Here is a 15981-nt window from a genome sequence, read left to right as displayed (position 1 = left end):
ATAGTAGTTGTCTCTCATCTACTATTGTGATATCTGCAAGTTCCTTCTATTTTGTCATCCAAATCATTAATCATTAATAAAAGCTTTGAAGAGTACAGGGGGCCCAAGGCTGCATCTTAACTGCATCTTGTATGGTATTTCCTTTTAACTAGATGAATGAAAATTGATGAGCACTCTTTGAATAAGATATAATAATAATAATAATAATAATAATAATAATAATAATAATAATAATAATAATAATAATAATATAAAGTTGGAAGGGACCTTGGAGGTCATCTAGTCCAACCCCCTGCTCAGGCAGGAAACCCTATACCATTTCAGGCAAATGGCTGTCCAGTCTCTTCTTAAAAACCTCCAGTGTTGGAGCATTCACCACCTCTGGAGGCAGGTTGTTCCACTGGTTAATTGTTCTAACTGTCAGGAAGTTTCTCCTTAGTTCTAGGTTGCTTCTCTCCTTGACTAGTTTCCATCCGTTGCTTCTTGTCCTGCTTTCAGGTGCTTTGGAGAATAGCTTGACTCCCTCTTCTTTGTGGTAGCCCCTGAGATATTGGAACACTGCTATCATGTCACCCCTCACCCTTCTCTTCATTAAACTACACATGCCCAATTCCAGCAACCGTTCCCTATATGTTTTAGCCTCCAGCCCCCTAATCATCTTGGTTGCTCTTCTCTGTACCCTTTCTAGAGTCTCGACATCTTTTTTACATCGTGGTGACCAAAACTGGATGCAGTATTCCAGGTGTGGCCTTACCAAAGCATTGTAAAGTGGTATTAGTACTTCACTTGATCTTGATTCTATCCCTCTGTTAATGCAGCCTAGCACTGTGTTGGCTTTTTTGGCAGCTGCAGCACACTGCTGGCTCATATTGAAGTGATTGTCTACTAAGACTCCGAGATCCCTCTCACAGTTACTACTATTGAACAAGGTACCACCTATACTATACCTATGCATTTGATTTTTCCTGCCTAAATGTAGAACCTTACCTTTTTCACCATTGAATTTCATTTTGTTAGATAGTGCCCAGTGTTCGAGTCTGTCCAGGTCCTTCTGTATCTTAAGCCTATCTTCTGGAGTATTGGCTATTCCTGCCAGCTTGGTGTCGTCTGCAAATTTGATGAGTTCCCCATCTATCCCCTCATCCAAATCATTAATGAAGATATTGAAGAGCACTGGGCCCAGAACAGAGCCCTGGGGCACCCCACTACACACTTCCTTCCATGTAGATGCGGTTCCATTGAGGACCACATTCTGAGTATTGCCTGTCAGCCAGCTACGAATCCATCTGGTGGTAATGCTATCTAACCCACATTTTTCTATCTTATCAAGTAGTAGGTTGTGATCTACTTTATCAAATGCCTTACTGAAGTCCAAGTAAATTATATCTACAGTGTTCCTCTGGTCCACTAATTTTGTCACTTGGTCAAAGAATGTAATAAGATTTGTCTGGCATGATCTGTTTTTGACAAACCCATGTTGACTTTTAGTGATGACTTTGTTTGCATCAAGGTGTTCGCTGATTTGTTGTTTGATTATCTTTTCCAGAATCTTCCCAGGTATTGAGGTCAGGCTGATAGGTCTGTAGTTTCCTGGATCTGGTTTTTTCCCCTTTTTTGAATATGGGAACTACATCAGCTCTCTTCCAGTCCTCTGGTAGTTCCCCAGTGCTCCAGGATCTTTGAAAAATATAGTTCAGTGGTTCTGAGATCACGTCTGCCAGTTCCTTGAGAACCTTGGGGTGTAATCCATCTGGTCCTGGTGATTTGAACTCGTCTAGGCTGGACAGGTGCTCACTTACCATTTTCTTGCCTATCTTAACTTGCGTTTCTATTCTGTTTTTTTATGGCACTGGTTTGGGTAGGTTGGACTGTTTTTTCCCTTTGTGTAAAGACAGATGCAAAAAACGAATTAAATAGTTCTGCTTTCTCCCTATTGCTTGTCACCTTCTTGCCACTTTCCCCCACTAATGGACCAATCATTTCCTTAACTTTTTTCTTGTTTTTTATATGTTGAAAGAAGCTTTTTTTTGTTATTTTTGACTTTGGTCGCAAGCCTTAGTTCATTTTGAGCCTTAGCTTTCCTCACTTCATCTTTGCAGGCACAGGCTGTTTGCTGATATTCTGACTTAGTTATGTGCCCCTCTTTCCAATTCTTATACTTGTCCTTTTTATTTTTCAATTTATAGGATTTGTAGGATGATAATAGTACTAATAGGATGGTAGTAGTAGTAGTAGTAGGATGGGCTCAAAGGCACAATAGTTAGGTAACTTGCTGATCAAGACGTCATGGGATACTTTGTCAAATGTTTGCTGAAATAAAGGTATATTTTGCCTTAAGGGAGTTATCAATAAAATAATGAATTTAATCTGGCAATACCTGTTCTTAACAAATCCAAACAAATTCTGGTAATTACCACACCATTTTCAAGGTGTTTTCAGATTTATCTCTGATCAATAAAGAGGATAAGCTCACCGTATTTATTTCCCATATTCTGAGTATTAGCGTTTTCACAGTGAAGGCCATGAATTTTATGAACTAATGTTCTTCCTGATTTTTCATTAAGGAGAATAATAGGCTCCATTAGAGAAGCACACATCTCTTTCTACAGTGCACAAATATTTATTTAAAGTCATTAGTTCAGGGTTTGCATCTCCAGTGCTCATAGAACTTAGCTTAAAGCTTCAGTAAAGCTTGTCATGGTTCAACTAATACATGTTTCTCCATTGCTGCCTCTGTGGATCATACGTGCTTCCATATAGAGCTTAGAACTTCAGAGTTTTCTAGGGTTTCCATAATTGTTTGGCAGTATGCATCAGTATGCATTCTGTGACTAGTCTGTGACTCCCACAATTTTAGCATAAATTAATTTTGATAATACTCCACTCTTTTTCAGAAGTCCATTGAGTTCAGGGCACTTGGCTTCAGGTCACAGAGCTTTAACCTTTGACATTATGACCTGAAGGGCCTTGTTTTTCAGTGTCAGCATTGTTGGAGCAGCTACAGATGGAGTATCTCCACTACACTTTTCAGGTACAAATACAAGCCAGCTTTTTTAGACCAGGTAAAGAAACAGTCACCATGAAGATTTCTGAAATGCTACCTAATTTTGAGTGTCTATTCATAACCTTCACTGCTCAATTTTAAAGGCAACAAGACTGTTTAGAGTCTCTTTCTTTCTCATACTTTCAACTTTACTGAAACTGAACAATCATCTCAAGGCCAGAGCTAAATTCCTGCTTCAGATAATCTATGTATTGGTAGTTGATCTCAAGCAATCACCCCAGAGATGTGTCCTCCCAAATGAAACCAGGTTCAGAGGACTTGTTTCTGAGCTTCCTGCATCTAGAATGGTTGATCCAGCCATGAATGTTTCAGTTGGAAGGCATCAAAAACCTTTTGAGACTATGTTTATGATAAAACTGTCCAAGTTATACTGAGCAATTACATCATAGTCTAATAAATCATCAAGGCAATGATTTTTATGCATCACATCCCTATTGGAAAAAATGGCATTAATATGTCAGTCTTCATCCTGGCAATCCCTTTTTCACAAAATTGCAATATTCTCATTCAGGAAAGGCATATTAGAAAAGCCCTCCATGAATAGAAACATCTGTTGGTCTTTGAGGTAGTTGAGTCAAGAAACCAAAACCATGAGTACAAATACTACCTTTATTGTAAGATTACAGTAACAGAATCTTGCAAGTCTGAAACCCCTTCTCCCCTTGCCTTGCCTTTTCAAAGAACTAAGGAGAGTCCCTCCCCATTCCTCCCCTCCCCTCCCCTTCTGTGGGCTGATTTATCTCTTGTGCAATCTTTGCCTTGGCTGTGGCTTTTCCTTCTGTTTCCCAAGGTTATTCTCACCATTACAGTTGATGATGACAATCTTCAACTCCCACTTAAGCAGCCCCAAGGTCAATCTGTTTGCATCATGGGACAAAGGCAGGGCTTAATTGTTTGTAACACGGGTCACCTAAACTTCAAATCTCCCAACAATATTTTCCTTTTTTCTAAGAGTCAGTATCTTTCGGTCCATTATCCTGTTAATAAAAGTCATGGCAAAGATCAACAGGAACTCAGCCAGTTGCATTATCATCACATCTTGCTGGACTGAACAGCTGTGGTTTGCTCTATCACATTTATCAGGAGTCCTTTGCTTTCCTAGCTGACAAAGCCTCCACTCCACCATCATCTTACAGCACTCAGGATTTATTTCCACATCCTGGATTAAAGCAGAGCAGAAGCCTTCCAAAGCGACTATGCCACTAAATGGAACTCCTTTATGGAAGAAAGGATGAAACAAGGAGGAATTTGGAGAAGCAATTGCACAGAAAAAAAGAGATTGAAGCAAGCACGAGAAAGAAACTTAAAATAACTCTGCTTTGAATTTGTTTATTGTGACACAAACTTGGACAGGTTTTCAAGATTCTCTTACTAACCATAAAGCAGTATTACTGGAATTCCTCCATTATCTCTTTCTCGACTTAGCCTTCCTCAGAAGACTGAGAGAAACAGAACTTTAATCCCATGCAATATTAGGTCCATCACAATTTAGCCTTTGACTTATTTTTCAATAAAGGTATATTTTGCAATCACATTCTCTTTTTCTTCTTCATTAGCAATTTTCTGTTAGGTTACTTTGTCATTTGCTATGTGAAAAATGGATGCTTAGATTTATTCTACAGTCTGCAGGAAACATTCATCAATCTACGAACAATCAGCACTTCGCAGGACATCCCTAAAACCTCCACATTTTCTAGGTTACAGCAGATGAATGACCATCCCTAAATATTTATTTATTTATTTATTTATTTATTACATTTTTAAACCGCCCTTCTCCCGAAAGGACTCAGGGCGGTGTACAGGGCAATAAATATAAAAACGGAATACAAAAGTTAAAAAAACGATTAAATAATTATGCCCAAATTTAAAACAGAATTAAAAACATATTAAAACCCCAACCCTAACCCATCAAACCAGGTCAGATTGCTCGAATAAATAAGTTTTTAGATCGCGCCGGAAGGAGCGAAGGTCGGGGGCCATCCGGAGCTCAACTGGCAAGCGGTTCCACAGGTCTGGCACATCCACAGAGAAGGCCCTCCCCCTGGGGGCCACCAGTCGACATTCTCTGATCAGAGGCACCCAGAGGAGGCCCTCTCTGTGGGAGTGCACTGGACGGAGGGAGGTTGACGCCGGCCACAGGTGTTGCAAGATGCAGCTGTCAGTTTTATTGGCATCTAAATATTTGGTAAGAATGATGGGGTGGAAGCAAGAAATAAACGTTCTGGAATAAAAGCCTGCATAAAATACGGTAATTTAACCATTCACATTATTTTTGCATAGATGGCCTGCATGTTAGAGTTGCAATCATTTATTTTTTCAGTAAACAAAACCGTTCCCTGTGGAATTAAAAATTCTCTTCCTAAAACGAAGAAAGCTGCCTTCGCCTAGGACAGTGGTGGCGACCTATGGCATGCGTGCCAGAGGCGGCACTCAGAGCCCTCTCTGTTGGCACGCGCACCACTGCTGACAGCCGCAGGTCCATCAGGCCACCACCGCCGCAACGGAACAGGAGCCCCGCCCAGCACAAAGCAGGCGAAGTGGCCGACTGGCAAGCTCAAGTAGAGGTGGTGGAGCAGAGGTCACCAACCATTGTCAATTGGTGGACTGGAAGAAAAGGGAGGGGGAAGCATTTTGCATGCGTGTGTGCACGGGCCAGCGAGCATGTGCGTGCTGCGAATGGGGCAGGGCTAGTGCCTGCATGATACTCACTAGCCCTGCCCCATGGTGCAGCACCTTGTATCAGCGCCTTGCAGCACGGTGGCCCATTTTTGCACCCCTAGTTTTTGCGTGCCACAGGCGGCACTCAGAAGCGCCTCCCTGCCCCAACCCCTGAGGGCATCATAATGCTGATGCGCCCCTGGCACTTTGCAATAAATAAGTGGGTTTTGGGTTGTGGTTTGGGCACTCGGTCTCTAAAAGTTTCACCATCACTGGCCTAGGAGTTTAGAGTTGTAATGTGGACCATTGACCTCTCAGCACGCTTAGGCTAAGACTGCGTGTATACCCATTGCTATAGAAAGGAAATCCATTTGGGAGGGAGAAATATGAAACAGAAGCTTTCCTGATGCTTTCTCTTTGTGAGAAGTGACAACATAGCACATGGTAAGGAATTCAGAATGATATTCTCCATGTGGAATCGTGAGGTTACATGAAGAACAGATCAACACAAATAGTCTGCTATACTAGCCCATCCCATTTCATGTGCAAATCCAGCACTCCCTATCGTGCTGAATGGGATTTTGTATTGATTTTGCACATTTAATAGTGGCAGTATTTTAAATTCTGCTGTGCACTGATGATAACCATTCACTGACACCTTCCTGGTTCCTTCCTCCTGTTTCCCAAGAGAGTATTTGCTCAAGCATTCCAACAATGATAACTGGTAACCAGTAACACTTTTAGAAGGATAACTGGCGGAAGCTCAATTCTCAACTTTATGTTTGCCAAGCAGTTCTCCATTTCTGTCCACAAGGTGATAATGGGTGGGGGGGGGAAGGGAGAGCCTCTTTTATGTGCCATGCCCAGCTGCCATCTCAGCATTTGAATGAGGAGCATGAGAAGGTAATGTGAAAATGCCATTGAATGCTTTGCTTGGACTGAGGCATGAGGTTGGGGAAGGAGATAATGGGCCCAGTGGGACTATCTTCAGCTGGAAACAGATTATAAAACTAGGTCAAAAGAGCATGAGAGATGGGAAGGACATGGAGCTTTTCTGAGGACAGTAATTCTATCTATATTCCCATCTCTCTGTTGGGACCAGAAAGAATTTAATGGAAAAGATTGGATGACAGCTACATACTGTGGTTTGCTAGATGGCCAGTGTGACTTTACTCCCTTCCTTTTCCATTCCTTGCAAAGATTAAAAAACTTTCTTCACCCCCCCCAACCTTCTGCCATGAGTTAGGACATGTTGCAGTTTGTTGCCAAACCCGGAGGGGAATAACTTGCTGCTGCTTCTTTCCCAGTATTCTCTAGGGTGGCAGGCATGAGTATGTGATGTCTTCTGATCTGTTCCAGTTATGTTCTGAGTATGTGCTACCAGTAGAGGTCAATCGTTCAAGAAAAGGTTTTCAGTGAATTTTTTTCAAGTAAAACAAAATGGCTACAAGCAGTTATTCTCCAGATCTAATTCTGGGAGGTGGGAAATATGTTTTCCTAACGAACTACCATTGATTGCTCTTTTTAATCACACCAAGGAGTCAAGTACCCAACATATGAAATGTGTAGCATATAGTAGCCTTTCTGTTTGTATTTATCCTAAGAAAATGCAAGGTGGGTTGATCCAAGCTGAGATTACTGAGTACAGAGTGGAGAAGGGTAATTTGATCCTCTCCCAATAGCTCCATTTATTTGTTTGTTTATTAAAATTATTTTAGGTAAAGGTAAAGGTTCCCCCGCACATGCGTGCTAGTCGTTTCTAACTCTAGGGGCCAGTGCTCATCTCTGTTTCAAAGCCAAAGAGCCAGCGTTTGTCTGAGGACATCTCCGTGGTCATGTGGCCAGCATGACTAGATGCCAAAGGCGCACGGAACGCTGTTACCTTCCCACCGTAGTGGTCCCTATTTTTCTGCTTGCATTTTTACGTGCTTTCGAACTGCTAGGTTGTCAGAAGCTGGGATGAGTAACGGGCGCTCCCTCTGCTACACGGCATTCAGGATTTGACCCGCCAAACTGCCGACCTTCTGATCAATAAGCTCAGTGTCCTAACCCACTGAGCCACCGAGAACCTAAAATTATTTTACCATAGAGTAATTCTGGGTGACTTACACTTACATATACAGTTAAAACATAAAAACGTTTATGTATATACAACATATATAAATTCTATCACCCAGTGAGTGAGTGCAGAAACTTTTAAAAAACAAATTTGGTATCAGTGGGTTTCTTTAAAAAAAAATGCAGCTGCATTTATGTGCATGAAAGAGGAAAGGTGCTTTATTACATTTTCAGACATCCTATTCTAAATAGTGTTCCTTAAATTTTAGTTTCCCAAAGTGTTGGCTGTTAGCTTGTTGAAGCCAGGAACTAACATTTTGTGGCTGTGCTGTAAGAGGAGGAGCCCTAGTGGCACAGCAGTTAGAATGCATTATTGCAGACTAACTATGCCTATAGCCTGGAGTTCGATCCTGACCAGCTTGATGTTGACTTCCTTCCTTCAGTAAAATGGGCACTCAGATTGTTGGGGGCAGTATGCAATAGCACTTAGACTTACTTTATTGCTCCATAGTGCTTTACAGCCCTGACTAAGTGTTTTACAAATACTTAGGGCTGTAAAGCACTATGGAGCAATAAGTAAGTCTAAGTGCTATTGCTATTGTTGAAGGATGCTAAATTGAAGAAAAATGCTATGTACACTTTTTTGCTATATGCACTGTTTTTGTGTCTGTGTGCGTGCACACACACACACACACACACACACACACACACATGCCTTTGAGTCAGTATAATACCTGGTGACCTCCTAGATAGGTCCCTGCAGTTTTCTTGGCAAGATTTCAGAAGTGGTTTGCCCTTGCCTCCTTCCTAGGGCTAAGAGTGACTGACTGGGTCCCCCAGCTGGCTTTGTGGTGAAGGTTGGAACACAGCTCACCCTCTAATTTCAGGGTTCAAATATTTTTTTATTAGTTTATCAAAATACGAAATATAGAAATACAAAAAAATGAAGAAATTAAGGGAGAAAAAAGGGGAAAGAGAGAAAAGTGTAAGGTTAAAGGGGAAAAAGAAAAAGCATTGATTTCCGACTCCTTTTGGTGCAGTGGAATAAGGCAGTAATATAAAACCTCAACTTTTTTTACTTTTACATGATAATATATACCAGCCAGTTCTATAACAACAAACCTACCTAATCAGCAAAACCCCAAATCAAAGTTTCATTTTTCTCCCCACCTCTCCCCACAAAACATCTTCACTCTTTCTTAGACAGTGGAGCTGATTTTAAATTCTGCATAACCAGCTCAGTGTGAGGTTGATCACTAAAAATACTTTGCATCTGGAAGGTGGCAATGGATTTAAAGGCTCCAAATTTCCTAAGGTATTCTGTCGCATAGGGGAAGGGAAATATTTTTTTGAGGAGAATCCTTGTTTGTTGATAAAATGTCATCCATCATCTAAGAAAGGAAAGGATTTTGCAGCCAAAGTCAGACAGAGATCAAGAGCATTCTTGGCTTTTATTATATTTTGAGAGAGAAAGAAGCAGGAAACAACTGGTAAACAATGAGCTTTGCTCATCGCTAGATAATTTTTCTTGGAATTTATTAGTAGAGGACTATTTAAGAAAGACGCAGACGAATTTTGTTGTACACATGCACACACATAAACAAATGAACAAATAGTCTGAGGCAGGGGTAGGCAGCCTTGGCTCTTTTATGACTCGTGGACTTCAACTCCCAGAATTCCTGAGCCAGTATAGCTACAAGCAGAGCCAAGGTTGCCTACCACTGGTCTGAGGTATCAATGTACCAGGGTGGACAACATGATGTCTATGGCAAGAATGTGCCTGCAGATCACTCTCTTAGTGCCCAATAACCTCTGTGACCTGCCTTATTTTTTAGGTTCTTTTATTTTTTTAAAAAATGGGAAGCTATCAAGCATCAAACCAAAGCACAAGCCTTCAGCACTGCTGGGATTCTTAGAAATAAATAAAAAAGATGGATGGTTGAAGTTTAGTGATTCAGGAAGGAGGAGGAGGTGCAACCATGGCAACAATGATAAGGAATATTTGGGGTGTTAAATGAGAAGAAGGTGCAACCTCACAGGTCTGTCTTCTAGTAAATGGATGTCCCTAATTGGCCACATACATGGGGCAACCATTTTATGAATGATCAAATCCTCAGCTGCTAACTTGTACTGAGAGGGCCCAGAACATTATCTCAGAATTACAAATGTTGCCATCAGCTCTTAAAGATTTTCTATCCATGCTGTGTAGAAATAGGCAGGATATTTTCTGGTCACAGTCTGTTAGTAATACTTAAAACACAGAATAGGATGTTTTCAGTAACCAGCCTTCTCATTGATGGATTCATAATTATTTGCATGTGTGGCTGAAATTTGCACTCCTCAAAAAAGTTTGCTATTCAATCAAGTGTGCTTCACTGAGCACCTAGAAATGAAGGCGAACAGCCAGAGGATTTGAAACTGGTTTGGCAAGTAATCTTAGGGAAGTCTTACTTAATTGTGTTTTACTTAACATTCCTTTCATTCTACATCTGCGATGGGGCAGCCATATGGATCAGGCAAAAAGGAGGTGGGGTAGGATGGGGTGAGATGGACCAGGTCCAGGAATGCTGGTTGGGAAGGTGCTTAGACCAGCAATGTGTTGTTTTATACTCGACAGCTGCAATCAGTGTGGGGATGCCTCCAGATTGGGTTCACAGCCAAAGCTCAGAAGAATTAACTTGGCAAAATAAGATAATGACACTTAGGGTGGTATTGACTTCACCATTATTATTCTGGCCTGAATGTTATCATTCAGGCCAGAATATGAGTTGCTATACATTGTCCTTGTCTTGCCAAGGATGGAAATCTTGTGTTCCCAAGGCAAGGGCCAATCTTTGTAGTTGGGCTGCACATTTTTAAGTACTTATTGGCCATTCGCCACACAGAGCTGGATAGTGTTATCACTCTAATGACAAAAGTAATTGGGTTTCAAAAATATCTGGGATTTGCATTTTTCAGATATCAAATATATATGTGTTGTGCAGATTATTATATAGAGAGCTTAGCACATCTTTAAAAAGTTTTATGCTGGAAAGACAGGAAGGAGATGTGCTAATCTTTCCCCCATCCATTCAATGTATATTTTAAGGTGTTCTTACAAAGTATGATTATTGGACATGAAATAAAATATAGTGATGGTGACAACTTGAGTTTTAAGAAGCATAATTCAGTTTTCATTTCTTGAAAACTAAGGGCATGTGGCATATTTTAGGCACCAGAATCATTCCCCCCTGCCCCCCCCATATCTGGCAAACCTATATGCCCTGAACTGAGCCCATACACGACACCAACCCATCTTTGTGTTGGAAAGATTTTGGAAGAATTCAGGTGAGACAGCCATTTATTTGCTGTTCAAAGCAAATAAATGGCTGTCTCGTTAATGTTATTCCAGCAGATCTGGCTGTTGATAGGATTTTATGATCTATAATTGTAATGAATATTCATTTTGAATGATCACTTCAAGTTCTAGTCAAAGTGTTGATGCAATGTGGTTGCAAATCCTACCTTCCTATATTCTTGAACTGATTCCCCTTGAATGTCTCCACCTGAGTAAATAAATAAAAATTATTTCAAAGACTTCATAGTCATTGGATAAATATACATTATTTCAGGATAAGCTTCACTGCCATCTTCTGCCTTGGAAAGGCTGCACGGAATATACCTGCTTGGGGAAACATGGAAAAGCATACCAAAAAGTTGTATATAACAGCAACATAGTTTTGCCTTATATAAATAATCTTTCTTGGTACTCCTTGTGATTTTCCTTTCACTGTCTCTTTTTTGCTCAGAGAATTTGTGTTCAGCTGCTTCTTAATAGCGATAGTAGAGATAGTGGTTGCGTTAGAGCTGATAGGGATTTCAGACACATTTCCCATTATTTTCTAAGCACATCTTGTTGCCTCGGGTAAAAACAGGCTTCGCAAGAAGGGAAAAGCAGTGAGCTGGAAAGCATGAGCCGTCCTTATTTTACTTTGCCGTGAGGCTGTGATGGACCGTGCCCTGCACTTCTCTTCCAGATGGCCTTGTGGATGTGCTCCAGGCATTTGGTGTGCAGGAGGGCAAGAATGGGGTCACCATCGCTGCTGGGATCTGCACTCAGAGGAATGGATCGGAGGAAACTGACCTGGCCTTCCGCCTGGAGAATCAGACTCATTTCATCACTCCCACAAGGCAGCTCTTTCCTGGTAATGTGTATATATATATGTGTATATATATATATATATATATATATATATATATATATATATATATATATATATATATATATATATATATATATATATATATATGTATGTATGTATATATATTCGCTTGCATGTGTTCAAAATGATTTTTCAAAGTGCAAAAGACAGATGTGTTCTAAAACTTGTTGGCTAAAATTGCAAAAAAGCTGAGGACAAACGCATGCATTGTATGTGGCTATGTGGGAAACTGGGACTGGGTGAAATTAAAGGGGAGCCTTGTTTGAATTCTGCACTTATCCTGCGCTAAATCCTTCAGGGATTCAGGACCACTAGGAATTGTGTAGAGCCTTCAGGTTGGCGAAAAGGGAGAGTATTTGCGGGTGGGTTAAGGTGCTTGTTGGGCTCCTGGCTCTGTTGATTTTTCAGGATGCATTGTCTCCTCCTCTTACAGATGGCCACTTCCCAGTGGACTTTTCAATATTAGCCACAATGAGAGCACTCAAAGGCAGCCAATCTTTTCTGTTTTCCCTGTATGATGAACGTGGTGTACAGCAGCTTGGTGTAGAGATTGGACGTTCCCCTGTCTTCCTCTATGAAGACCAGCTGGGTTTTCCAATGCCCGAGGACTATCCTCATTTTCACAGAGTCAACTTGGCTGATGGCAAGTGAGTTGGGATTTTGGGATAGGACAACAAAATAGAAGGACGCTATTTGGTTATCTTATCACGTAAATGTGGATAAGACTGAAATATTACTTAGTTTGAGTGTGATTTTTTTAAATGGGATTACTTTTGCAGTTGTCTTTAAAGGGATACATCATAGGTTCTTGGTTGTGGCAGATTGAGAAAGGTAATATTTACACACACACACACACACACACACACCCGAACACTCTTGATTTTAATCCCAGGATTAAAGATCCCCAAATCTCAACAATTGTGGTTTACAAAAGCTACTTGCTGTAAAGTACAGCTTCTTAGGTAAAGTGCCTTAGATGGTTTAATAGAACTAAAATTGTGTGATAAAAGCGTAATTCTCCCCTTCTTATATGCATCAGTGTTTATCAAATTGATGTCACAAATATATTTTCTTGAAGATCAAAGCACTACAAGAAAATCAAATACCATTGATACTTTTTTTTAAAAAAAAATGTTTTTGGGTGCCTGTAATATAATGCTCAGAACAGGTCTTTATTCCGGCACCTCCTAGATATGTTGAGCACAATTTCCTTATTCCTCAATCACCATGAGGATTGTAGCTTTACACAGCTGGAGAGTATAGATAGGGGAAATTGGGCTTGATTTATGTCAGAGCTGTTTTCAAATCCCCCCCCCCCGGAATTATATTGGGTAATTTTAGCCAGTTCTTTTCTTCATCCAATTGTCAGCCCAGACATGGAGTAATTGTGACAATATATTAATGAAAACCTACTAAAAGTTGCAAAAAAGTTTAAACTGGCTCCTTCTTCTGTAACTATTGTCTTTTTTTTTTCTTTGTGACCAGATCTGTAATTGACCTCAACCCTTGGTCCTGCTTTCAGCTGATACGTAAAACAGTTTATAGGAAAAAATATTATAAGCAATCATTATCTAAAACTGTCAAGTCCTACTGGGAAGAGTAAAATATTCTGACTTTTGGTCATGAGATTTCAGCCACTTTTTAAAAGCTCTTAAATTGGAAGTGGGTTCATGTATTTTATGTTGTCCCAAATCCTTGGCTTTTCATGAAATCTAGTGATTTACATAAAGGAAAAGGGTGGAACCTGTAAAACGTATTTGGCAGTTTAGCATGTTAGCAAAACTCATTGGGCTGCTAGATGAAAGTAAGATTTATCTGTGATGCTTCCAAATGGAAGGTTTATTGCACTATTAATGGAAAGGCATTCTGCAGTTATTCTCTTCCATAATATGAACGAATGAATAAATAAACGAATGAATGAATACAGTAAGAAAGTAAGAGTTCTTGGGAGGATTACAACTGGAAGACATAATTTTTGGTGTGAATAAGGCAGAATGATTGGACAATAATAAACTTTATCTGGATCTATCTCTGAGGTTCCCAAGCTAATGCTGCCTTTGTTCCACTAAGTTGCTTAATTCTACTGTCTTTTACCAGATGGCACCGCATTGCTCTAAGTGTGAAAAGTGAAAGTGTATCTTTGAGCATTGACTGTGAAGATGCTATAATGTTACCCCTGAAGCGAAGCAAGCAGCCAGTTGTTAGCATTGACGGGGTCACCTTGCTTGGGGCACGTCGACCAGATGAAGACATTTTTGAGGTAGGAAAAATTATTCCCACTCTAAAGAAAATACCAATCAGTTACATTGCTGAAGCTAGCTTATATATGTCTCTTTGCTTGATTCCAATGAGGTTAGAGTACAAATCCCCCCCGCCTCACCTTTTCATGCAACCATCTTAGCATCTCCTGATTCTAGGTCTTTCTCCCTCCATGCCAGTTGTGCCATTTCTTTCACTGTGCCTGGCAAGGTTACAGGAGGCTTCTAGGGACCTGGAATTGACAAATTGCACCAGCATACATTTTGTAGAGCTATAAAGCCTCACAGAATACAGATGACCTTTTCTGCTCTATCCCTGCTCTGCTGCCATGGGGAAAAGCAAATTGATTTCCAAGCATGGAGACCGTTGGGACACATACTCCTTTGATGCTCTTTCTACAGAAATATTCGAAAAAAGCATATCCTCCCAATAATCATAGGTATCCTGGCCATTCTGACACTATTTATCTCCAGTGGCTGCTTAAGGATGAACAGGCTGTGATTACAGCAGAGGTGGCTAGCTTCTGTGCATCAGTACTGGGGGATTCGTCAGAAACATAAAAAAAAGATAAATATTATTTTTAGATCTTAATATTTTTATTTCAAAATTAATTTTATTATATATGTTCTTATTCATCATTAGATCATTGCTCGGTGCATTTTTATATATGTATGTGTGTCAATAGCCTACAATTGGATATTTTAGCATTTCTGGCCACCTGGCTGTAATAAACTGATTTGATTTGTGTACTCTGTCACCTTCCCTTTGCTTCCTTCCCTCTTCAGCACTTGCTGGCTGCGTGGTTGAGAATGCTCAGCAATCTGACTTTGTATGCTTATACTGAATTGGCTGATTTATGTCAGAGGCCCTTCTCATCGAAGTAGTCCCCACTTTGTGGCAGGTGTGGTCAGCAGACATGGGAATTGTTGGGAAGGGGCCGTCCAAAATGACAGTGCTGAGATTTAGGATCCATTCGTTGTTGTTTTTTGGGAGGGCAGGGTTGTGGTAAGTAGATGAGTGCATTGATAAGATATACCATAGATAGTAGTTGAACTCATGTTCAACTCCCCAAGGAATGTTGGAAGGCTTTCAGTTACGTATCTGTGAAGGAGGGGAATCCTGACAGTTTGGCTTAAAGGCTGAGTGGTAATTAGAAAGAAATCACAGAAGATGGAAAACCTACAGAACAGAACTTGAAAGACTCTATTGCTGATGAAAGAGAGTCGAGAAACAGAAATCAAGGAAAGGATAGAAGAAGAAGAAGACAGAGAGGATTCTGTGTGACACTAGCATTCCAGAATAGGCATACTCTCCTTTTAATTGGGAGACTTTTCAGGAAGACAATTTAGGGATTTCTCATTTACAAAGGACACCACCATTAGTTTCAGTAGCCTTGGAAGCAGAGAAAAGCCTCATTTCCTTCCCCCCCCCCGCCACCCAGTGCATTCTTTCTCCAGGCATAAAATGTCAGAGGGCACAAGATTTTTGAAGGCGTCTAGGCTGTTGGCTTGGGGGTGGCCAAGAACAAGCATTTTTTGTTGTAATGCTTGGAAAACCTTGGCTTAGGGCCATCTGCCTCTGGTAATTTGGGCAGTAACTGAGGGAATGCCTAGAAATGTCAGCTTAGCAGTGGGTGGCTGCTGAGGAGCAACTCCCTTTTGTAATGAAGATGGTGGAAGGGATCTCGGCGGTTGAGTTAGAGTGGAGTGGAATCCAGAGGAATGTTCCCAAACTGGGCTA

At 40.6% G+C, this 15981-nt stretch overlaps 1 protein-coding gene across 7 annotated transcripts in view; it reads left to right on the top strand.

The window, feature by feature from the left end:
• COL5A3 (collagen type V alpha 3 chain) overlaps window positions 1-15981 on the top strand; it is a 135833-nt gene that overhangs the window by 19773 nt on the left and 100079 nt on the right. For all 7 annotated transcript variants that reach the window (XR_014491372.1, XM_083353980.1, XM_083353979.1 and 4 more), the window contains exons 2-4: window positions 11797-11964; window positions 12416-12629; window positions 14080-14242. Coding sequence is in view for 6 of the 7 variants with exons in the window: in XM_083353980.1 (XP_083210106.1) it covers window positions 11797-11964; window positions 12416-12629; window positions 14080-14242 (545 nt within the window). In the remaining variant the exon portion in view is untranslated. The remainder of the gene's footprint in view (window positions 1-11796; window positions 11965-12415; window positions 12630-14079; window positions 14243-15981) is intronic.

Source organism: Vipera ursinii (assembly GCF_947247035.1).
Source record: "Vipera ursinii genome assembly, chromosome: 2".
In the NCBI taxonomy this organism is placed as follows: Eukaryota; Metazoa; Chordata; class Lepidosauria; order Squamata; family Viperidae; genus Vipera; species Vipera ursinii.
The sequence above is the reverse complement of the archived record's forward strand: the minus strand, read 5'-3'. Positions and strand labels throughout refer to the sequence as shown.